Source organism: Mycetomoellerius zeteki, unplaced genomic scaffold (assembly GCF_001594055.1).
Source record: "Mycetomoellerius zeteki isolate Tzet28-1 unplaced genomic scaffold, Tzet1.0 scaffold64, whole genome shotgun sequence".
Classification (NCBI taxonomy): Eukaryota; Metazoa; Arthropoda; class Insecta; order Hymenoptera; family Formicidae; genus Mycetomoellerius; species Mycetomoellerius zeteki.
The window spans coordinates 773,289-799,825 of NW_017257654.1; the positions used below are offsets into that span (position 1 = coordinate 773,289).

General features: G+C 35.7%; 2 protein-coding genes across 2 annotated transcripts in view; one reads left to right on the forward strand and one right to left on the reverse strand.

Moving 5' to 3' along the window:
• LOC108728771 (neuropeptide Y-like) overlaps positions 1–26,537 on the forward strand; it is a 99,536-nt gene that overhangs the window by 5,382 nt on the left and 67,617 nt on the right. The window lies entirely within an intron of this gene.
• Positions 3,284–22,947, reverse strand: flz (transmembrane serine protease filzig). Its single transcript, XM_018457515.1, is given in 9 exon segments — positions 3,284–3,792; positions 4,347–4,501; positions 4,758–5,023; positions 5,247–5,439; positions 5,650–6,106; positions 6,810–8,849; positions 8,851–9,080; positions 13,983–14,070; positions 22,430–22,947. Coding segments are annotated over 9 exon segments (3,603 nt in total). The 5' UTR covers positions 22,442–22,947; the 3' UTR covers positions 3,284–3,630.

Sequence of the window (26,537 nt, forward strand, 5' to 3'; positions counted from 1 at the left end):
AATCACGACAAACGAATATTCCATCTTCGCGCGCCAGGACACGTTCTCGCCGTTCATCGTGCTTACCTTGCTCACTTTAGCTCACTCCTTGTCGCACTCCTTATATTACCGTTAGTTTCGTTCTCTCTTGGCCGTATTGATCCAAGGTATCCTGATGTACCCGCCGGGTGGTCGTTCCTGCTCCATATACCCGTTTATAAACCTCCGCATGCTCTTTCACATATATTAGATGATTGCGAAGCAAAAATCGTGATAATATCGTCATTGTTTAATGCTTTTAAATCTGAACTCCTCAATAGGTCTGGATTTTTTATGAAATATCTTTGAATGATTTTTTTCTCAAAAAGCCAGTTTTCAGAAAGTTATTGAGCTAAAAGCGAGGCTAAAAGTTAAAGTTCTAAAATGTAAAATAATTTTTATTCTTATTAAAATCCTTAACGAAAATACTGATGAATAATTTTTTATTATTTTGAGGAATTTAAGGAAAGTTTATTCAAATAGTTAACTTAAAATACTATTATTTTGTTATGTCAGTTTTCTCATAAATCTTCTAAAGGTTTTTAACTCAATTGTTGTTTAAAAGAATTATAAATTATAATCAATAGTTTTAAATTGTATAATCTCCACTCTTTCAACTTTAATCTCATTTGCACTAATAATTGATCTTAAATTCTAATTACGACGTTATTTCCTTTTTCCTGAAAAGGGCACTCAGTGAACATTTTCACGGAGGAGGAGAACAGAACCGGTAGACGCGCGTAAATCTTGCAGTGACAGATCGCAAATACGCTTACCGTCTACGATGCAACCACCTGTGTGACGAAATGCCAGAGTACACAGGCGAGTGCATATATGCGTTCTCGCGAGTGCACCGGGTCGTCCCGTGTATGTGTACGTATCATTAAATCGCATCACTTCTTTCCGCTTTGACGTTTCGCGGCGTAACTTTGAACGTTACTTTGGTCTTGCGTGTCGTGAATAACAAGTCCCAGACTTCCAAGAAACTTCGTGTCCACTATGATGGAATATAAATGTATATTGTCTCGCGTCGTAATAGCACGCGCATGAATAAGTTTGCAGGATGGTTTTGTATGATGAATACTCGTTTAATGATCTCAATCACTTACTGAAATTTATTCTCCGCTAAGGTCAGCTGACACGTCATTTAATGGTCCTTTGAATTACCGCGCCCTTTCCTACGTAAACGAAAATACAATATACGTGGATTGTTTGTACGTACATTTTCGCTGGAAATAATCCAATTAATTCAACGTTTCAAATAATTTTATATTACACCTGAAGGAATTTTGTTTTTATTATATAAATGATTACATATATATTAAAATAGTAATTTTTATATATAATTATATTAAAGTAGAATATTAAATAATATTTTCCAGTCTGATTTAACATTAATTTTTTCTTGAATAATTTTTATTTTATAATACTCATTTATTATTTCTTACTTAATATTTCATTAGTCTTCTCTCTATTTAAATATCACGAAATTACGGTTGGCATTTGCATTCTACGTAATGTTTTAGATACAAGAAACACAATTCTACAATTGATACATATAATTTCGTAATTCCTTATTTCACGAGATTTATGAAGACAACTAATATCAATTGTAATGCAGTATTAATAATGATAACAGTACTTTCAAGAAGTTTGTTCTATTCTGAATAGAATAACTGTATATATTTTACGCGTGGCTAACATAATAAAGAGTGTATTCACAAAGATCCTAATCGGTAGCACGACATTTCGTTCCCCTATAAAGCTGCACACTTTGCTACTATTTCCCCATTTATCACACAGATGCACAGAATTAATAATCACAGTATAATAAGATAACAAGGGGTTGCTCTAAGATTAACTTAAAGATATTTTAGAAAGATATATTTTAGAAATTAATTATAATAAAAAACTTTAATATTTATAAAATCTCATTTATATAATAAAAAGTGACCAAATTTGTTTAAGGCGTAAATTGTTCTGAAAAATTATAGTGAATCGCTAGCGGCGTTTAGCGATATTTGTATGGATTGATTGAATTTGAATTTAAATTCTGAAGAGATTTTTTATTTTTACCATAAAATGCAAACATCATAGAATTAGTGCCGTAGGCAAATATCTTGTGGTATATACGCTAACGTTTGTAGATTTTTATCGGTGTTATGACCTTTTAGTTCAAACACGTGCCAAACGAACGAGCACCAGAAAGACAGAAAGCACCGGAAGTAGCGACGTTATCACCGCGGTGACGTTGTTCATATGTAATGATATAAGTATATTAAAAGTTCGATCGATTTGGAGAACATTTGTCTCTATTTTTAATAGGAGTATCACCTCGAGGATTGTGACGCGTAATATGCATGGCGATGTGACGTCAAGTCGTTGATGTCTTTTATGATATTTCCGTGCTTGAAGTGTTGGTGGTGAATAAAATAACCGCACATGTAGTTATCGTATAAAAATGTATTTAATAAATAACATCTAACAATGAAATAAAATAGGGCTTGCAGCTCGTCTTTATGCACTTATGTATGTATTGCAGAGCTGGCGCGAATATTCACGGAACGGATAGAGATATAAAATATGAGGAGGAATGTTGTGCAGTTTTTGAAATTCACTCATGTTATACACATGATAATCCAAAATTCCCTCACGTATCTTTGATAATGAAATTGTTACCAATATGATTTGCAATATCATAAATTTGGAGTCAACTTTTCCTCAATTGAACTATTTACGAGTTAATATTTTCTATAAAGTTATAAATTTTAATAATTATAAATTAAATAAAAAAATGAATAACTTCTATGTTACAAATTATTTTATTAATAAAATACTTTTGTTAAAGAGTTTTGTTAAAGAAAAGCCAGTTTCAAATTAGGAAGTCGCTATATAGAGCATTGACGCAAATCGTGAATTATTAGTATCTGTTTCTTCGATCGTGGAAAGATGTAAAGGAAGCGATAGGAATCGGTCATTTCAGGAGCGATAACGATTTAAAATTTCTGATACTCTCTCTGAACTTACTTCAATGTTGACTTTGCAAATATGTATACACATGCGCATAAGGACGAGTTTTAAACATTGATACTCATAAATGCATCATCGGGCACTGGTTGTGCGCCGAGAAGCAGTAATTTACCGCAGACAATCCGTAGAATTCTATTTCCGTAGAAATTTAAATAACTTGAGACTCAGGTTGACTTGTTTCTTCATTCTCCTCCTTTTCTTTGTCTCTTCTTTCTTTTCCTTTCCCTTTTCTCTCTCTCTCTCTCTCTATCTCTGCATCTCTCTGCATCTCTCTGCTTCTACAATAAAATTTACTCGGCACAAGTTGCTACTTATGCAAGTGTTATTCCCGTTGCATTAATAAAAAACATGAAATAACGGATGCATAAGAGAATGGTGCATCTCATTATTATTCAGAAATCGATACAGCCTTCTGACATTCAAGTCCGGTTACATCTGCGATTGTGTTACTTAATTGAGTTAAGTACGCTCTATCTCGAAGAGAAATAAATTAGTTCCTTTGTACATTTATACAGAATGGCATTCGGTGCCGCTCGCGCAATTACGCGAGAACGTGAGATGACGATAGTGAGTTCCAGCTTCTCAGACTGCGGTGATACTGTGCAGCCAGGGCTTGTAGTAAGTCGTCCTCATGTACACACCCGGTAGATACGGAGCCGCACATTTAATACCGTGAGACACGGTCCCGACTAGGAACCATCTGCCGTCCGGTCGTTCCATCACTAGTGGGCCACCACTGTCACCCTGAAGAAAATCATTACCGTTGTCTATAATTGTTTATGCAAGACCTATTTTCGGTATTAACGTTGCAGAATGCAAGATAATTATTTATCGCAGCATTGAACGCACAAACAAGTTAAAAGGATTAATCGCCAAAGTATTGAAGATTTATTAAAATGAAGTAAAAAAAAGTATTCCACAATAAAATAATGATAAAAATAAATAGAATTCAAAGTAAAAAGTAAATATTAAGAATATTGACATGAATTTTCTACATGTGATCAAGGGTAATTGCGCGTTAGCGATTAGGATTAAAAAGTAGTGCATGATGATGGCTGATAACAAATGCATTTGATATTTCTCTCTAGAATGAAAAATAAGACCTGTACAATAGAAGATCAAGTAGATTATGTATAGTAATAGTGAAGCTTATGTAGATTATGTATAGTTATACTGAAGCTTCGCACGTGCAGCCAACAAAGTAATCACATTATTTGCCATAAGATCAAAGAGGCACCGCTAACAGCTGGAACAGTTAATAAAGCTAATGGAATATAGGGAGCAACTCATCCGATTACCTCACAAGAATCCTTCTGGCCATTAGCGTATCCAGCGCAGAGGAAGCTATCCAAAATCAATTTCACGTGATCGGCCGTTTGAAACATCTCCTGACAAACTGAGTTCTCCATTATGGGCACTTGGACCTCCTGCAGCACCGACGGTACACCACCATCTATCGAATGTAGCGTTACCGTTAATAAAACCTTGACGGCGAGATGACGCGCGAAAAGAAAGTAGATAGAACCGCGGACAGAATTCGGGCGCGTAGGAGGCTATACGAGAGTCATCGTGAAAGTTGTTACTCTGCTTTCGTCACGGTAACCTGTTCCATTTTGTACTTTCTAGTCTTGCGGGAAATTTATCGCATGAGTCGTATACACAAAGGCGTTCGCAATTTACAAATTGGGTGAACGAAAATCGATACTCACTGTATTTAAGTCGGCCCCAGCCTGTGACCGTCGCCATTCGGCCGGTGAAGTCGACGCCGTCTTCTGGCATACAAATCGGTACGATGTGTTCGTCAAACTGCACCGGTGACTCGAGCTCCAAAAGCGCCACATCATTCTCGAATGTCGCTGGATCGTAACCGCGGTTCACGATGACACGGCGTACATTTTTCGTAACGCTGCGCTTTGGTTCTAACTCGCCCGAAATATCGTATTCGCCGAACACCGCGACCAAAGAAGCCAGGAAGCTATTAACAATAAAATAATGCTATATTTGTATTTTTCCAATTGTTGTTAATTTACACAAAGCATCCCGTTATTTAACTCGATACTACTCAGTTAAGAAACTGATAAAAATTGAAATCATTAAATTTTCATATTTTTCACAAAACAAAATAATAATGGAAGTTAAAAATTGAGAGAGAGAGGGGGGGGAGAGGGGGAAGAGAGAGATATAAAGTATAACCGTACCCTGGTTGACAATGGGCCGCTGTTATCACATATTTATCAGTGATAAGTACACCTCCACATTTATTCTTCGTGAACAAGCCGAGCCAGGTCGCCTCGCGAACCAAAACCTGCCATGGCCACTCTCCGAACTCTGCGCCTTTTCCGCCGACTACTTTTCCTGATCTTTTCGAGATCAGAGGTCTTACGCCGCATTCTGTTATCGCAATTAATCATTATGTTGACCGTAATAACAGTCGTGATAATTGCGATTAAAAATACACATTTTCATAAAGGATTTGAAACAGAGTAATATAAGGTTTAGTGAAAAAGTAGAAAAGAAACGAGATTCCGATTTAGATGTTCGGATCTTTTATTTGTAGAATTTTTTACAAAAACTTTGCGAACTTGTCGACTGCTCACTTACGAGTCTTAAAGTCGGCTACGTTCTGCTGGACGACATTCGTTTCTGCAACACTGCTTGCAGTCGTATACAGACTCTGTTCTTCTAATGGAATCGCCTCCGTACTGCTGGACGATGTAGTCGTGGGTTTCCTGGTCGGCTTTGTCGGACGCCTCGTTACTTGGGGCCTTTTCGTTGTGACGTTCTGCGATGTGCTTGGTTTAGGTTTCAGAGTAGTCACTTTAGTGGGACGCGTTGGCTTTTCGGACGACGACGGTTTCTGAGTTGGACGAGTAGGCCTCTTAGTGGTCGCGGATGGTCTCTTCGTCGTCGTCGACGACGAGGATGACGCTGGTCTAGTTGTGGGCTTTCGCGTAGGTCTTTTTGTCGTAGTGCTTCCAGTTGAAGGTCTTTTCGTTACGGTAGAAGATGTTGAATTCTCTGTGGTGCCATTTCGAGTGTAGACTATGTCTTTTAGATTCTAAAAAGGCGATCAGAAAAGAAGAACAAATCACGCAAGTATTCTGTATTCAGTAAGGCTCTTATTCAGTATTTAGAAATATTAGGACGCACTTAGCATGTAGTTCACGTTGCATATAGAATTTCAGAAATAAGAGCGCATTTATTGATAAAAGTGCGTTCTGAATACGGACCGAGATATTTATTATTAACCCTTCAGACCTGATTAGAATCATGTTAAAAAAATCTTTTTTAATTTATTTCAAGGACACTTTAATAATTCATACTAAACAATTAATTTTTCCAAAATTTAAAGGATTAAAACAATATAGTAATATATTAAATGAGCAAAGAATAATAATGTATGTATCTTTAATAATACAAATTTAATATGTCAGTTTAACATTGACAATATATACGAGACAACTTTCAACTTTATACTAATGTTTGAATTTATCTTGTCGCTTTCATGTTACTCGAGCAAAATTAACTCATAAAGTGTGTAAAATTTTTAGAAGCAAGAGAAAATAAAGAATTCAAAGGCAACACAAGCTTTCAACGTTTTAGTTATGAGACATTAATGTAAACCGTTTATCTACTCGAAACGCTTAAAGCGCTGAAAGTTAAGCTATATGTCCGCGTAAAACTCAAAGCAATCTAAAACTTCATTAAACAACATAGGAGTATAAAACTCTTTCGCTGGTAAAAACAAATTATCTTGTTACCTCAAAAGTACCCTGCAGCGACTCGACGAGCTTGACAACGAAAGCGTCAACTTTGTTTGTCAGCACGTCATCCTCAACGAATGTGGGCGTCGGAATATCATGTTCGTTGATGAGTTCGATATCCGGATACCCGGTGTTATTGTACTCAACAATTGTCGGCTTCTCCTGCTGCGAGATCGGCATGGAGATGTTAAGATTCGGATTCCGCACTGGCGGGAAATTGATGAGATCATCTGGCGCCGCAGTCTCATCATCGCAAGGTGCTGCAGGGGTGGTAGTGGTAGCCTTGTTTATGGTATCTTTGAATATAACATTATTAATTGGCGTCAAATTATTGTTTTGCCAATTGACGCTGGACGTCGATGGCTTCAGATTGAACGTTGGTTTGCTCGACCACGAAGAGACCGTGGTCCAAATCACGGGTTTTTTCGTGCTCGGCCGAGTCTTTGTGCTTGCAATTTCCTCGATCGTCTCAGTGCTAACATCATCTGTTGGTTTCGCGCTGGTGCCATCCTTCAGGTTGACACTGATATAGCTAGTAGAGACCACGTTGTTGTTGGCGACGTTGGAAATTACAGTGCTGATGTTGTGAGTTATGGTAGTGGACACGCTGGGTTTCTTGGTGATTAGGGTGATAGGTCTAACAGGAGTAGTTTTAATCGAAATTGAAGTAGGCTTGATAGTTGTGCCCGAAGGCTTCCTCGTGACGGGTTTCTGAGTAGTTTGCGTGGTAAAGCTCGTTCCAAGCGGGCCGAGAACTATCACGGTCGGCGCCGGAGGGTTCGTCGTAGGTCGGTTGCTGATGAAACTACCGCTGGAAGCGTCGGAGTGCGTTTGCGTGGATGGTCGTGAGCCACTCGATGTCTGATGATGCGACGTGTAAGTCGTCTCGGTAGGTACGAGCTCGTAGTTGTAGTACGCCGACGAAGGTTTAGACTGTATGAAACCAGGTTTGTAATAACTGTACGGGAAAGTCGAGGACGCGGGCGTTGTAGGTCGATAATTCGAAGAACTGACATGATGGATAGGTTTTGAGGTCTCGTCAATACTCACCCAGGCCTGAACCGGCGAGGAATTAGGAACCGGAAGAGTCACTGATACGTCCGTATTCGGTGTGGTGTCATTCAGAATGGAGATTATGTGATTAATGGCGATTTCCTCTTTATCGTAAACAACATCATCCTTCTTCTTGTTGCCCGATGGCAAATCGTATATAATGGTGGGTACCTTCACCAAGTCGTCTTTATTGCTGGAGGAGGTCATTGGCGTAGTAGTTTGGATTTTTATTGAATCCGTCATCATTTTTGTAGTCATTTTCTTCTCGACTGTGCTCATTTTGTCGAATGTGTTTGCCAGTAGTGTGCTGGATAAATCGCTCGTAAGCTTTTGCGCGTTGGTGTACATCTGAGTCACCACGGGCATATTCATTATCATAGACGTCGATTTGGGAGCTTGCGACGTCAACTCCGGCATGGAGAATTCAGTCTGCTCTGAAAATTTTATCCACGTGTTTCCATCTTGTGTGACCTTATTGATCGGCGTTTCAGTGGAGGGGGGTCGGAAAATCTCGTCCGGATTGTTGATCTCCTCGAGCATCGTACCGTTCTCATTCAATAATATCGTCTCTGGATCGCTGTGGTTATTCTGGCTTAGTCCGTGCGAGAACAACGCCGGAAGTTGATCGACTGGGTCCACTATTTGCAGAATTTGATCGGGACTTAGCAACGTAGTGATTGGTTTCTCCCTTGGCGGATCTTGGTGATTCTGAATATCGTTATTAGAATCTGAATGCATCAATATTTCTGGCAATCTCAGACCATCGATGATATTCTGCTGACCCAAAAGAGCTGGGAAGCCATTGGTCAACTGATTTACGTTTGCCTGTTGGAGCAATTGTATTTTTTGGACGTTGTTTGACGACGACGATAGCATCGGTGAAGAGTCTTGATTCGAACTAGAGATCTTCGTGTATACCGTTTCGCCACTAGAGACATTTGGCCTGTCAGTCTTCGTGGTCTCGCCACTCGGTGACATGCCAATCATCGGTGCCGAGAAGCGGATCATCGTTGCCATTCATCGAACTCTTCGGTGGTAATTGGCAGCACGCACCGAAAAGGAAGCCGTCCATGCAGGCGCCGACGACCTCACCGTTACGCCGTGTGCATTCATAATTAAACATGCATATCGGTGGCTCGCTCGACTTAATGCGCGACGGCAATGACGGCCGGCACACCTTCGGCACTATCGTGTAGCCACCGAACAGCTTTCTACCTGAAAGATAATTATAATAAAAGATCAATTCTATAAGCAACTTTCCTCTTTGTTTTGTATAGAGTTAATTTGAGAAAGGATCGAAAAATAGCGAAAAATTTTATATAAAGAGAAGCTTATATGATGTTTTTATATAAAAAATCCTTTATTAATTATATGGAAAATTGGTTCCAACGAATTAATTAGTTCGCATATACATATAATGTTTTATAATGTGATGAACAAGAATGTCATAAATAAAAAATTCAATAATGGATGGTTTTTGAGCTAGGATGTATAAAAAGTGTCAAACTTGTATTCACATAGTATACTTCTGATACACCATAGCTCAAAAATTATCCACTTTAAAAAATATCGATTTAATACATGCAGTGTCTACAATTCTCTTTATTAGTATTCACATTAACACCAACGTGGTATGAATTTAAAAACTCTTGGTATTTATATCAACATCATTACGATTTGAATTTAAAACCACATTATATTGACGTTAATGTTAACTCCAATACAGTGAGAATTACATAGACACCTGAAGATGTAAAATCCACACCGATATTTTTTAGAGTGCATTAGTTTTGTGTTTATGATATCTTTTATTCACACATATTATAAGTTGTATTATTATATATGTGAAAATTAAATTATTTCACTAGGATCTAATTTTCCATATAATTAATGTGGGATCCTTTGATCGTTTATTTTACGTGTATATTATAAATTATTAGTTCAGAGAATTTTCGCAATTTCTGAAGAAACGATAAAAGTTTATTTTCATAAAATAAATTATCGTAGCATGTTGCGAAGAGGCATCCAAAGTTCGCTCCGATTGGTATTTGGGTTGCGAAAGAGCACCGCATTCACGTAGCTCGAAACACTGCCCCAAATTTCGGTTTACCCTTAAAGAGAAATCGAATATCGGATCGAGGATTTATTGGTTGCGATATGCAACCCGTAGTAGAGACGTTAAACCGTTTTTGCGTGAGTCAAAATATATGGACATCGTTTATCTTGCAACATTTCCATTTTAGTCACCGATGTTGCAATAGAATGAACGAAGCAAGAAGGGTATAAATATAGATATCGCGTAGCTATCGATTCATTTAAGAAAACAGAACGAAAGAGGAGGGTTATTTCTTCAAAAAGTTATCCTCGCTCTTTCGTTTAATTCCCATCATTTAGATTTGACGATAACATCTTTCTTGTTTTCTCTTGCTTTTTTTCTCGAGCACGCGAGAGAAAATATGAATCACCGTCAATATTGAGTTAATATCGGGATACGACGAGAAAACGTTGGTTACGAGATGCACGCCCGTTTTGCGCGTGTGTTGTGTTTGCACATACGCGGCTATCTTTTCCGGTTATGCTTAGCTGACCAAAGCATAGACGAGCAGGCATGTAGGCTCCGCCGCACGTGCCTTCTACGCGCTTGCACACTGCCGATATATGATGACCTACTCCGCGATCCGTCCGCGATGCTTGTCTGGATATTCGCGGCTGGCGTTCCAGATTTTTGCCATGCGCGAACTCTCGCGTCTTACCGATCTATCTCATATTTATCAGATCGATATACTGCATTCGCTCGTTTCCAAATATAGCACATACTCGGAGAACACAAACGCCTAAAACTCTATAAAATTGTCTGAAAGATGTTCTATATTTCTCGAATGTCTTCTAGACACCTTTCGTCTTTCGGATTTTTTATTGCAATATAAAAAAATATAAAACAAATATCATTGCGATAAATGTGAAGTAATAAAAATAATATTTATCAAAAATAATAATACGAAATAAAAATTTGCGCGATAAATTTTTTTTTATTTGTAATATTAGAACAATATATATGTACAATATAACGATGTAAAACAACAATATCAAGTTATGATAGAAGTTTGAGAAAGTTTGAGTTCTCAATTGATTAGGAACTTGAAGAATTAAATTCATCGTTTTTATATGCCTGCTCTTTAGTACGCAAATATGTTCTCGCGCAAAATTTACATATTTTTTGCGGCGTCCGTCGTGGGCTGTGCAACTTTCTTTTCTACGCGACGCGGAAAATAGAAGAGGGCAATTTGCAATTTAGATTAGTCGCGGGATTGTGCACAGTGTTGTGAAAAATGGGTTGACTACGTGAGCCCGTAGAAGCGCGATTATGTCCATTCTGGAACACGTAAGGTATGCTAGTTAATAGACAATCTGTGTGAAAGCATAAAGTGCATAACACCTTAATTAATCATTGTGAGACATGTGATGCAATACGAGCATTAAACGCTCGTTGTCGGTATTACGTTTAACAGAAATTCGCTTCAAACGGAAAAACGTCACATTAAATACGCACAATAATCCAAAAGCTTTGTAGCAAACTTTGTAAATTATTTACGCGAAATAAAAATTTAAATTGAATGCATCGCGTTACTGCAGCCTTTTTCATCTATACTGTTTTGTGTACTGATATTTATCTGATGGATTATATAGATTATATATCTTACATCTTAAATTATATGTCTTATACAATGAAAATAATTACTAAGCAGTTAATGGTTTATTGATCTTAATCAATAACCGATGTTGAGAAAATGAGCACTTTAGAAAATACTTATATTGATGTGTTAAACACAAGTATCGCGATAAAGATGATGATGCACAATTTCCTGCGAGATATCTGTAATCTTTCATTTATTCTATCATAATACACTGTAACGATAAAATATATGTTGAGGACAAAATATGTTGGGCATAAATAATAGTAATAATTAACCCGCATTACGGTTAAATTTTTCGCTCCCGTATGCATTTCCCACGTGTATTTCTGTGTCGACTGGGTGCAATGTGCATTTGGAAGCAGATATAACGAAAGCAGCTAAAATATGGTATTATTAAAGCAGATATATAAGTTGATACTATTAAAAAGATTCATTTTACTCTACATTTTGTATTAATCTACATTTTCTATTATATTTCTGTCATATTATACATGTAACTTACTATTTCAATTAATATGAAATTTTTATTATTGCCCTGAAATATATCAGTAATAATCAATAATTGACAAAATATAAGCTCGATAATCTGTTACAAGCGCTACAAATTAATAAATAGACATTTATTACCATATCCGTATTTCAAAATTTTATGCATTTATCGATAAATAATTTAACAAACCTTTATTTTAATTTCCGCATTAAATTTGTCATTCTTATAATTGATAACTTTTTTGTTTATTTAATTTTATAAGCCTCATTTACGCGTTATATAATCGTGCATGCTCTCGATAAAAAAGTGTTCAACATTTTATAGATCCCATATAAATTGATATAACAAATGAATCGAAAGAGAATTCTCAACGAGAAGAAATTTCACGCGCTGCGAGAAATGTCATCATAAACTATTATAGAGCTGTAAATGCCATCGCGAGTGTCGCACGAGTCATAAAGTCTCTTGACACAAATCAACGTGCGAAAGTGGAGAAAGGTGAATTTCTGATATATAGGGCAAAGTCATCGCTAATAAATATTTAAATAGTTACACGTTTGATATGCCAGCTTGTAAGAATAATTTCGAGAGAGAGCGTCTTTCGGATTCACGACGTTGAAAACCTGACGTGTTCGATAGATGACATTCGAAAATTCGCCGTCAATAAACAAGAGTGTCCTAGAATTGTCGTCTGTTTAACTGTGTTTAATGAGAAGCTTGAAGTCAATCTTCTTCTCGCAGATTCTCATCGTATAGAATCATCGTTTGTCGTTACATTTTAAATTCCAATGTTAAATATTATTTTTATTAATTGAAATTTCTATTTAATTTTTGTTTAAATTAATTACATTAATTAAAACTGGTTGTTATTTGTTTATATCAATCTCACGTCATGTTTCAATTAATACCTATAACTGAATTAATTTTCTTCAATTGAAGTTGCCCAAATTGCTTATTATATGTCACATTAAATAATCACGTTTAATGATTTATTATCACTGTCGTTAAAATGACCATCATGTTCTGAAGTTTATTCTCCATAAACACGTCAATAACATGTATAATTGAGTGAATATAGAATATATATCTAGAACGATATTGCTCCGACAACATGCGCCACTTTCATCTCGAGTACCACGTAAATATCTTAAAATTTTTATGTGTTTCACACAAACAAACTCATGGACGGATACGTCTCTCTTACGACTTTTGAAGGAACGCGTGAAACTCTAAGTAGAATACCGTGTCAATATTTGCCGTGCCAAAAATTCGTAAAAACGCGATGAGTTAAAACGTGAAACACTGACGCGCGGCTTTTCTCCGACGACCCTTGACCTTCCTCTCATGCTCGCCGGAAGGGACCCAAAGCGGCGTACGTGAGACATCGATATTCGCGCAGCTCGGCAGAAAATCGAATTTCACCTCGTCTGTATTATACGCTCAACGCGCGACCGGAATAAATGGCATATGGCGAAAAGCTTCGTTCTCGGCTCCACCTCTCTGTTGTTGATTTTGCTCAAAGAAAGACGGAAAGTAGAATTTGGTGTCAGTAATGACCGCCGACTTTAACATATCATTTTGTATACGAGCCGCGGACACTGGTATGCATGTTAACGAGAATGCATATGCGAGAATAATTTGTAAAAGTAGAAATCCGAGTTTTGCCTCATTTTCGCGTTACTTGTGTATTCATTACCTTCTAACGATAAAAAACAATGATTTATTATGCAAAAAAAGATGTATTTGAGAAATGTAAATTATATGGGTTACTTTTTTCCGTTAAACAGGTTTCTAATTTCAATTCTTTAAATATATATGTGGGGTAGAGAGAGAAAAAGATATACGTTAATAAAATATTCGTTTGACGAGTCAAGAAATATTTAATTATATTTGGTCCTATTTATTCAAATAAATATAGATAGTATTAATTACCTTCATTTTGAGGCGTCCAGGAGTGAGAAAAGACACATGTCAGAGTAAGAAAGATGAACAGCAGACAGACACCTTTCTCAACAACCATCTGTAATGAAAAAGTATTTTAAGAAAATCTAGACATTTATTGAGAAAAGACATATTTATCTTGAATGATTTATATTAGTTGTATATTAAAATTTTAAGCAAATAAAATTTAAAATTAAAAAGTTCTTATCAAACTTTAAGATAGCTCTGCTTTAAGTCAACGTTAATTTATTTATAAAGGCTCTTGGCACCAGCTCAACGACGATCTTAAAGCACCCTTTAGTTTTAAAGACTTGACTTTGAGACATAAAATATGACGCAAAAGATATATGGATCATTATATTCATATAGCGCTTATATTCACAAGGAAAAGCGGATAATTTACAATTTTCTTTCTGTGAAATACAAATTTACTTATCCTATCCATTAAACGCACAGTACGTTTTTAGCCAGAAAATTTCTCCATTCTCATAATGACATAAATGTATTCAAGTACAAAATAAGTGAGAGATAGCATTCATAGAAGATATTTAGTTGATCAATTATATTCTCTCTTTTTAAATGAACAATTTATGAAGAGATAACATCTGTGTTGATTGACACCGAAAAGAGATCGCGTCTGTTTTTTTAAATTCATCAGCATAATCGTTCAGCAGTCATAATTTTTCAGAGTTAATCATCAGATCATATTAGCATGTGTATTTGTCCCTCGTAACGGTACAAAAATATCAGTCTCTCGCACGTATGCCAAAAAAACTGAGAATCGTAAGATGATTCCCATGGCGTATTCTCTCAATTAATTTTATTTTACAAAATACTAGCAGTTAATTTTGCAACAATTTATATGCACTAATAAACATTTATTATTTAAAATTCAACTAGATATATGTATAGTAATTTATTTCTAAAAATTAATTAAAAAGTTGAATGAGATATGACGCAAATAACATAAATAATTATCATTCATATAAAATGGATATTGATTACGATATTAAAACCGAAGATAATGAAGCGTGTAATATTACACCAAATGAATCGTAAATTAGAATATTAAATTTATTTTCAATATAACGAATATAAATTTAAAATAAATATCTCGTATTTATCTTCGCATATTCGAAACAATTTTATCGAAAAATATTATCATTGTATGCTGAAACGTGGTTTATGCTCGATTCATATAGTGTGTCATTTCAAATTACAGTTATTGATTAACGAACAGGTGAATCCAATGACTGATAATGTAATGCTTATAATGGATGAATATACAAAGGGTTAACCAATATTTCACAAATATGGATCAATGCTCCTATATCGCGTAGGTGTACGCTTGCACACACAAAAAAACGCAGGTTAACGTGAGTGAGTATATGTAGCTCTATTAATAACTTGCAAAAAGCAAAAGGTCAAAAAAGGTTTACGGGCGCCATTAAAATTTATAAAAATATAAATTTGTATCTAATTTAATCTAAGTACAATAACGAGATAAAAATAGAATTAATCGAGATAAAGGCAAATCGTACTGTTAAAATTTTAAGTGGAACAAGAAGCGTGTCTTTACTCGTTTTCTCGCTTTTGCCAAGTTCATATTCAAAGATCCCTTTGAAACTCCACGAATACAGTATACGCACACGTTTCACACGTGAATCGTCAAAATGTATGAAGAGCAAACATCACCTTGGACCTATGTGTTTCTTCCTTGTTGGAGAAGTTCACGCTCACAAGCAAACACAGGCGCGCGCGTACGTCCGGAATCCCGTTACAGTCAGTCATACAAGCCCGATGTACGATAGCTGCGGACGAGACGAAGGAACGGGAACGAGATATCTGAGGAACCTGAAGGTAAAGTCGCCGGAGATCTTCGGCGATAGAGCAGAAGCCTTGATGAGCGAGACAAGGAGAAGAAATGGAAAGATGATGAAAAGCAAGGATACGAGAATGAGCGTCGGGCAAGCCGCTGGTCGCTTTAACACAGGTTCACCAAGACACTGGTGACCCAGTTTACCAATTCACCGACATTCTGTCCCATTCCCACCGCGGCCTTGCTAACCCATTATAAAGTTCATCTTGCAACGTGTCATACAAGATTACCGTCATTCAAGTCAACGTGCTAGTGAATATATACGTATTTGTGAGTTTTAAGGTACTGCAATCTGACATTTTTGGAGTTCTAATTTTTTAAATTTCATATACAATGCTAAAAGTTTCCGACCAACGAGTAACTTTATTATATAATTTAGATAAAAAATTCTTACATGTAAGATTTAGTGTAAAAGTACTTAATGTATTCTAATATTTAAAATATTCGTATTCTTAAATTGATTATAACATAAATTTTATTAATTTATAATATAAATTGAAAAATAGATTGACAAGAATTATTGTAAAATTGTATATTGTCGGAAACTTTGGCAGTCACCGTATATCTCGAACTCTAAAAATTGAGAATTTAATGGATCGATATGATGCGGCAGCACTAAAACTGAGTTTTATATTAGGTAAGCTACGTAGAGTTAAATTGCAACGACAAGGGAACAATTTAAATACATAACGATTGGTTGTCAAATGATGGTTTCGACATAAGTTATGATAATGTTTTTGTCTATTTATGGTCCGTTCGTGCCGCTCTGATTTTTAATGCGATCCGTTAAAGTGAACTGTTGTTCCACACAGACATGTTGATATGACTATATTAATACTCTCACCTGTTAACCTAAAAACTACGCAACATCCGGTCGATTATATGATGTTAATTAAATGTACCATAATTATGCTAATTTCATTAAATATTGAATAATTATACTAATTGCATTAAATGTACCGGAATTATATGTATATATACATTATATATATATATATATATATACACAGGGTGTTCAGCGTAATGGTCCGCACGATTTTTTATTGATAGACATTTCGAACAATTAAAAAAAAAGATGATTATCCATCTATTTCATGCGAATTACAACAAAGGATAAAAAAATTAAAAAAAATTTTTTTCAATAAAAAAGTTAAGATCATTTTGAATTTTTTCTATACAATTTTTTTTCCATAATATTGTAGGGATCTTCAAGACGAATTCAACGCACTATCGAGATTGTCACTTTCATTGATGTTTTATTGATTTTATTGATATACATAGACACATAATATTTATCACAAATACTCATTAATAAAGGAATACTTATGTGAATTTATTAACTTATGTAAAAAAAATAAACAAATTTTATTGATTTTATTGATATTTAATATCAAATTTGCAGCATTATAAACATAAATTAATGAAGAAAAACTGTAACTTATGTAAGCAAATGTTCAAATTGCTTGCCTCCTGCAGCACAAAGTTCTGCCCTTTTTAATAAATTAGTATGCGTAGCAACTATTATACTATTTTGATCCAAAGTTGCACAAGCTGTAATTATTCTTTCTCGAAGATCTTGAATATTATTTATTAGTGTTTGATATACAAACATCTTGAATATTATTTATTGGTGTTTGATATACAAAAGTTTTCAGATAAGAAATCTTCCTCATAAGAAAAAATCCACGGGTCGAAACTATTTGTGTATTTTTTTGAATATTAAATGTAAGATAGTTAACAACAAACACCTAGCTTGGCACGTAGCCCTTTTTATTAATTATTTTTTAATAAAAATAAAATAATAAATATATATTTCATTTTGCATATATAATAAGAACTTTTACAATGCAAGGACGAGATTATAGATTATAAATACGTAATTCTTAACTTATATATTAACATAATCCATAATTATGAAACATTCTATTTAAAGTTAAGCGTAAGGTTAAACACACACTTCATTATGCATGGCTACCTTGATTCAGGGTCGATTGAATTATGATAATGTCGGTATATCGCGTAATAGTTACACAAGGCTTACATCGTGAGAATGTTACATCGTTATATGCTGTTAACACACAAGTGCGAGCCTTTCGTATGCCCTACGTACGGCCGTGAATACGCGGAAGTCACTTTCGTTGCAGGTGTTTCGTTTTCGCGTAACATTTTCCGGTCGTTGTCAGTGATTATACCAATCAACTCGAGAATTCTCAACGCATTACTTCAAGTAGCATCCTCCACTTTACTTTTTTAGACCCACCTTTTTTGTACCATGCATAATAAGTAGTAAAAGAGTCAAACTCATATTGCAAAGCAAAATGAGAAAGTTAAAAGACAGAAAAACAAATGATGTTAAGGTAGTAAATAATAATTTAATGTTAAATAATTATAATAAGTATAATAGATTGTTTCAACTACACAATTTTCATTTAACTAAACAAAATCGGTTTTATTCTTAATTTTATTTTATTTCTATTCTTGTACTCAAATTTTCAAGTTTTTTAAAACTTTGCTTAGCCGATGAAGACTCTGTGTAGTTGAAATGTTCTATCATTTTTGACAATTTATTGAACATTAAATTATGGTTTATTACCTTAGCATCTCTTATTTTTCACTCGTTTCTTGGTTCATTCTACCTTTTTATTTATCTCTCTTACTTATACGTGCATTTATATATGATATATATTTTTATTATTTATGTCAAATTATATACATAATATTTCTCGTTGTCTACGTCGCTTCGCGTTTTCGTTGCTACGTTTATTGATCGTTGACAGCGCAAAATCACGACGTTACATTCCCGCGGACATTACTTTCCGGACTATCTGCCGCGGCGATCAATGGTAAACGAGTCCTCTCTCTCGTGCTTTACTGCTGGCAGAGAAGGTGTACAGGAGAATTCTCTCGGTGAATCGGAAAAAAAATGTTTGCGGGAAAACACGGCGAGATCCCACGTTTGCACGCTCGTCACACAGAGGATCCTTTTGCCGAGAGGATCCTCTGCCAACTTCGACCTCCGGCGAGGCGCGAATCAACAGAATCGAAAATTCTTCCGCGTTCATTGGCCGTTCATCACTGAGGTATCGTGAATGCAAGTGCATACGGTGCAACGCACATATGCACGCGTAGATATACAGACGTACAGAACCTCGGAGAAAGCTTCGATGTGATTGGATCTTGATTATTGGATCTGGGTGACCCGATTGCCTCAACGGGGGCTTCCTCGTCCTCGACAACCTGTCGTGTAGATCATCAATGATTGATGCTACTATTAACGATCGATCACGTGTGCGTGGGTGATTGATGACGCCGAAATGTCCATTAAAGCATTAATTTAACGCTGAAAGTTACGACAGAGACAATTTGACCTTTATTTCTAATTCCGCTCATTATAATTTTGTTAATATAATTGGAGATCTGTCTAGTACCGTTAAGGTCTTTTAAATTTTTGTCTTGCAAATAATTTTACGAATGGAAGAAGATTCTTTTTTCCCTCATGAATTAAAGAAAGATTCTCTTCACACTCAGCCTCGTTTCCGCGATTCGCTTTTCACGGATAAGCGCAATTTGAATTAATTCAACAGGTCGGAACGCCTTTGGCCTCCATTTTCTCTAAGCGAGTGCAAACACGAGCGTCAATTATCGAGACGACGGTGATTAGCGAAATAATCTGAGAAAGTAGGGAACCCGTGCCATTCGAATGGAACACAGAAGTCCGCGAAGTGACCGCGCGAAACTAGACCTAGGACGAAGAGATGCAGACGGTCGCTGCTTTCACTCGATCGTTTAAAACATTTCGAGCGCGATCATTCGTGCAAAACCGATCGATTCCTCTTGTGCTCATTTCAACACGGAAGACTCAATGTCCGATCGCCTTGTACGAAGCATCGAAAGTGATAGCCGCAGTATTGTACGTTAATGTGCCAATGATGGCACGAAAAGCTGCGTAACCATTTGCGGTTTATCAGCGTGATTTTGTTAGAAAGAGACTTTTTCGATTAAAACGAATATCCTGTGTTTAATGAACTTTTTACATATTTAAATTTTAATCGTTAACGGTTTTACAGGTTCAGATTAATTCATTTATTTTTATAATTTAATTTATGTGTGCAATTTTATATTTCATAATTTTCTAAGCATAATTTTATAAATATAACTTTTTAACCGATTTATATAATTATTAATTATACGTTAATTACGATTTATATATTAATTTTTACGTCAGTTATAGAGATTATTTTATTAAAATCAAAGAGTTCATTTAGATAAATTTACGTTAAATCTACGAAGAGATGTCGAGAGATATTCAGGTAGGAAAAACGTGATTTGTATATTTAAAAAATTAACGAGTTAATTTAATTCTTTTCACGTGAAAAATCCGCATTAGCGGTGAATTCCAGTTTGCAAGTGAATTAACTTTAAAAGACACCATGTGTTACAAATGCAAATCTTTTTTTTACGGACCTAACCGGTTAAAGGCGTAGAAGCGTTAAATGTGCGAATGAGTCTACATGATTGGAAAGAGTAGAAGCCTCGACAACCGTTACGACCCGCCACCACATACCTGACTCAGGTACACATTGGACGTACGTAAAAGATGTACGCGGTAGACGTTGCTAGGGGTCAACACAGGAGATCTTTTATCCGTTCAAGGAGTATCTTATTAGATATATGTATGAGACAATTATAAATCCTTTAAAAGAGTGAAAATATCTCAATCGATTTATTAGTTTTCCAAAACTAGTGGCTGCGTCCAGCAGAGAAAGCAGCTTTGCAACTGTTGTAAAATTCTTCGACATGATTGGTTTATACATTTAGATCAATAAGGAATCAAAAGTAAGAACCAATCGTATTGAAGAATTTTACAACAGTTGCAAAACTGCTTCCTTTGCTGAACGCAGCCAATAAATCTTGATTTGTCTTCTTAAGCTACCCGCACGGACTTCTACGTTGAACTGAGAGTATTCAAATATAACAGTATATATTGTTTATAAAGAAGGACAACACTTTGTGAAAAAACGTAACTGGTAAACAAGTAGGAAGCTTCCGCAGAAAAACGCTAATAATCTTTATTTTATTTCTATGACAACTTGCTAATGTTCACCGAGCGTAACTGTGTTTACGGCGGACGCCACGTTTAAGATTCGCCAACCTTATGCGTGACCGTTGCACGCATGAAACTGGTAACGTAAAACTGGAAGCGTAATTCGCACGATGCTGACTTCTTGTGATTCAGGTGTGCGCGCTTCACGGTTGGTGCATCACGCTGCGCGTCTCGTCTGTCGGCGAACGAGGGCAGGTCCGTGCTGCAAGTCAGGTCGCCGATACCTGTTACTTGCGTCATCGATTTGTATGTCGTAGATCTTCCTGGTAACTTTCGGCGTCTGGCTCGAGCAGACGCATCGTGTCGGGCATCCGTACGCTTAATGACGCGTGGACGAAGAATGTATACGGGGAGAAAAAAGCTACGGAATGAAAGATCGAAATACCTTTCATAAATGCGATGCAACGGGGCATGTCAAATGGTCTCCTGTTTGCATCTTCGGAATGTGCGTTAGTTTTAATGCCGAGAACATGGCTTTCTCCGGTCTTCCCGACGGGAATCAAATTACTATTCGATCTCGTTTTAGTAAACAGTTTGAGCTTTGGTATTGATATTAAATTTCATGCCAATTATCTCGAGTTAAACTTTCTCTTGTGAGAACAAATTTAACATGAATTATGTTTTTATATATATATATATATATCATTTCCCTAAATATCAATTAATGTACACGATGATTTTTCGGTTCTTTATTACACATAATGGATTATTCGCGTGTCTTGAGTTAATTTTCATCACTTTTACAAAAATTATTGAGTGCTTCTTACACACACTTTAATATTTTTAGAAAATGTTTGTAAAGTTAATTGTGTGTATTTAAAAAAAAGATAGAGGCTATTATTTTTAATCCTTCTAATATTTGAAAGATAAGAAATGCGCAGGACACGAATAATCCAATCGTGTATACTAAGAATTAAATTTAATTCAATTTTGTGAATGATGTTACGATGACATTTATGTCACATTTAAATTTTAAAATAAATGAGCCTATTAGTAAAGTATTCCAATGGTTATAATAATAACAATATTAGTTAAAATTGATTTATTTATTGCATAGCAAATATATGAAATTTCATTTAATCTTAATCTGGATCTAAATTTTAATTATAAAAAATATGTCATTTAAATATTTTAAATGAAAATAATCTTTTATTAAAGTGGTCTTTTACTTATTTATTTTTTAAAAGAGACACATGTTGCAAGAGGACACCCTTCCTCTTCTTTTCTTTTCACCTAATTACATATTTATACGCTGCTTTTATTATAGATACTCAATGAAATGCTTAAATTCATATTCTACTAAATATAGAAATTCGTTAAAAGCTCCCAAGTCGAGAATATAATGTATCATGAAGACAGAGCAATTCCTTCCGTTGAGACACGAGGGAAATTATCTCGCTCGTTCCACCAGCCGCACCATCGATCAAACAACCCCTTAAGGGTCGAGCCACTTACCGTGCAGCGCATTAACCTTGGGTGCAACCGAGAGGGCACGTTAAGCGCGTCTCATAACGTTGTTTTAATTCCGGTGATGACGGGTCCGTTCTTCCGGTCTGCTTCCGCGCGAGAGAGGAAAACGCGACCTTGCCCTTGTCGTGGTCGGATCGTCCCTTACACGATGGTTTCCCCTTCGAGAGATCACTGATCCCCTCCGCACTTCTTCACTGAACTTGCTTTCGTCTTGCCAGTTGATTCGCCGACATGAATCGTGTGCAACGTCCGCGATCGAATTTCGAACCGGTGCACCGACCTCGTGTGTCTCGATCTTTTATCGCGCGCGTTATTACATTCGTCGATCGTCAGCCTACAGGCAACATCGGCGATACCAGGATTCGTTCTTGCGAGATTAGCTACCGATTGCACTTGGAAATCTCTGTAACTCTTACGCGCTCGCACCGATCTGTACCGCGCGATCGTCCATCCGGCTAGCAAACGGGATGGTACCTGTCTGGCCGTCGTACCTTGTGCCACGGCATGTGTTGCTGGAATCGCATGGCTAAGTCATAAGCGGCGCCTTCGAAGATCGGTGGTGGTGGCCGATCCGATGGTGGAAGTCGTTTATGGTGGTGGCAACACAACATTCGACGGAAGCCCGATTCGATGAAGAAGGGGGTACTGTCTCTGCACGGAAGACAGAAGCCGTCGAATGCGAGTAGGGGGTCGGGAGAAAGACAGAGAGAGGGAACCAGGAGAAACCAAAGTGGGTCAGTGGCCAGGTCACGTGGAGAAGAACGGGGCCCAACGTGCAGGACGGCGACACACTGTCCTACTCATCCACCGGCCGCTCTTGGCCGCTCCAAGTTCTGTCTGCCCATTCAGGAAATGCTTCGTGATACCATCGTGAAAATGAGATGTGATCCTACTCGACGTCTTCTCATCGCTACTCTTCCCAGAAAAGAGAAGGAAACCTTCGATGGGAAAGCCAAATAAGTATCGCTCGATGAGTGTGATGACATCGCATAGTCAGCTGATAACGTCATGACAAGGCTGTACTATTCATCAGCCATGCTACTCTATGCTGTGTTAGCACTTATACTGATATCTATTTACGATTCCTAAAAAAATGTCGCTTAATCTTTAAAGAATCTTAAAACGGAGGTTTTAAAATCGTACAGTGTTTTTCTCCTTAATAAGATTTGTTATAATTCATTATTTTATCGTTTTCTTTACCTTAAAATATGACACTGTTTTAGCGTCGCTATACGGCTTTTTCAGTCTGTAAAACTTAATAATAAGAATAGCGAATTGAATAATTGAGCAATTCAGGCGTCAATGTGCTACCGTTTTTTAAATAAAGAGTCAACAGTATAGTTAAAAGAATAGTTACATAATATCGCTACTGATTCGATATCGTGCATGAAAATCTATCTATTCTGCAAGTGAGTTGCTTGCAGAAACAGTTAAATTATAAGTATCATGCCTTTAGGGTTTTGCTCTGCAGAAAATACATTTCCGACATACAGGAGCTAAAATTCTAGTCATAACATTTGTTCTTGTCTCATGCGAAACGATAATCGTTAAGATATCGCCTATAGAAGATGTTCCAGGCTCTCTCTCTTCCCACATCTCGTTTTATCTAATTATTTTTCAATGAAAATTATGGACGACAGTCTTTGCAACAAATAGTCATCCATCTGACATTTCTACTGTAGTAATACCAACAAAACGGACTTTACGTAACTTAATTGGAAAAAGGAGTAATAATGCACATTGCCTTTAAAAACGGTTTGAAATAAATGAACGAGTTTCCTTCATTACGTCAATAAAAATTCCAGAGCACTTCGTTTCCTACAAGACATTTTTTGTACAAGAAAGAAAACTTGTGTGTATTTTATGGATATAGCATTGAGAATGAAATTGCCGTTTGATCTTCAGTATCGGACTATTGTTAATTTGACACGGCAATTTCGATGATATGTTTTTGCAGTTTTACATTTCGACAAATTTTGTTTGATAAATTATAACCATTATATATGCGATCAGTTTTATTTTTTAATTTTATATTACGTATTTTATATACATATGTATTTATTTTCTATTCTATTTTTAATTATTCATCGTATTTTTATTTTTATTTTGTGAGTTACTGTGTTTTTCTCATCCATTGAAGATGACAGGTCGGAACGTTTGTGGAATTGTTGTATAATTAAATCATAATATACTAATTAACTAACTTGCTTCATTATCCTTTTTTATTCTCTTTGTTTTTAATTTCTCTCTCTCTCTCTCTCTCTCTCTTTCTCTCTCTCTCTCTCTCTCTCTCTCTCTCTCTCTCGATTTATTTTCTTTTAACTCTTTTCCCAAAGTTCAACTTAAATTGTTACTCAATTTAAATTGTTGGCAGAAAAATAACTCTTTGGCACGCTTGTTTAAAATTTATCTTGGAATTTATCTTGAAAATGTAACAATTAATTTCCTTCTTGCAGCCAACATTTAATATCTTCATAATTTTTCTCTTTACACGCTTTATGTGGAGATCTCATCAGCGGCTAATAATAAACGTCCAATTTCCGGTGTCTGCGCATCTTTGGTTTCTCTCGCCGCGAGTAAGTGTTTCCTACTTCCAGATACAAGAGGATAATTACAATAGAGTGCTATAACGAGTTGTATTACGAGATAAATACAACTCGCATAGCGCGTCTGTCGTCTGCTTGATATAAAGGTCTGTCCTACTAATGATATTATCTCATTACCGTTAACTACACACACTTAACGGAATGCGAATTATTGGATGAAAATCGCGAATACTTTCGTACGTATATACGTGTACCATTACAGTTAAAATGGTTATTAATTAACGCAATAATTATTCTGCGTATTAGAAATCGTATTTCTTATTTTTAATCAAAGTAACTTTCGCAAGTATGCGTAAGATGAGAGAAGATGGGAGAAAATATGACTTTAACCAGCCGGAGAGTAGCGTTTTTTTATTGCACGTCGCAATACTAGGAAAAGCACGAAACTCGCGTATATCCTTATTACCTCGATAATACTATCGTTGCACGCGGAAATTGCAATATTGCCTTATTCTGATTATTTTCGAGCTTTCAGCGTGCGCATACACCACGCGAAGCTGACAACATAATGCGTTGAGATCACAATGCCATCAAATTTGCATTGCCAAAGCCATGCTTAGTGTTGTTAAATTTATCGAATAATAAATTTAAAAGGACAGAAAAAAGAATAATTATTGAACCACTTTAATGATCTTTTTATTTTATTCTATTTTAATAATAAATATTACTGTAATGTAAACCTGTATACCTACAAAATTCGATAAAAGTCGGTACCAAACTTATACAATATGTTAATGAGGTCGAGTGGCTAAGAAAAAGTTCATCTAAACTTATGCCGGAGAATACTTTATAATAAAAAGTTATAAACTTTCAAAGATTTATCAGCAGAATACATTTACTACTATTTCTATATAGTACAATAGATATATTTGGAAACCTGCATTCTTTCAAAAAGAAGAATTTTCGAACATTTATTGTTATAAATTTAGTTTCGACTTTTATGAATACTTGTAGGTATATCTCATTATTTATCGTTTTGAAACTGTTGACCTTTTTCACATATACATATATTGCGGCAAAATAACAATTAATTTTATATTATACAATATGATATACAATTAGTTATATTAATTAATTAACAGATTAATTATCTCGCGTATTAGATCATTTTAAATTATTTTCAACTTTATGCGTTATTGTCCTGCTATTTATTGAAATTTTACATTCACAAAGGAAACAGGTTACTCGTAATCCTATTTGTGTAATCGGAGCGAGACGAAACGTTCGACAAGGTACGCCACAGCTTTCGCGAATAGCAATTCGCTACCGGGAATTTTAATTAGCATGTTGTAGTTGAATTTCACTTCATTTCGGAATCAGACCGTCGTGACCGTGTCGATGTTAAGTGATTAAAACTTATATCGCAATTCATTTTTTATACAAATGCGATTATAATATTTATATATAATAATATATCTAATGTATAATAATAAAAGAGAATTAAAATAATGATTTTTAATTATATATTATATTATATATAATTATAT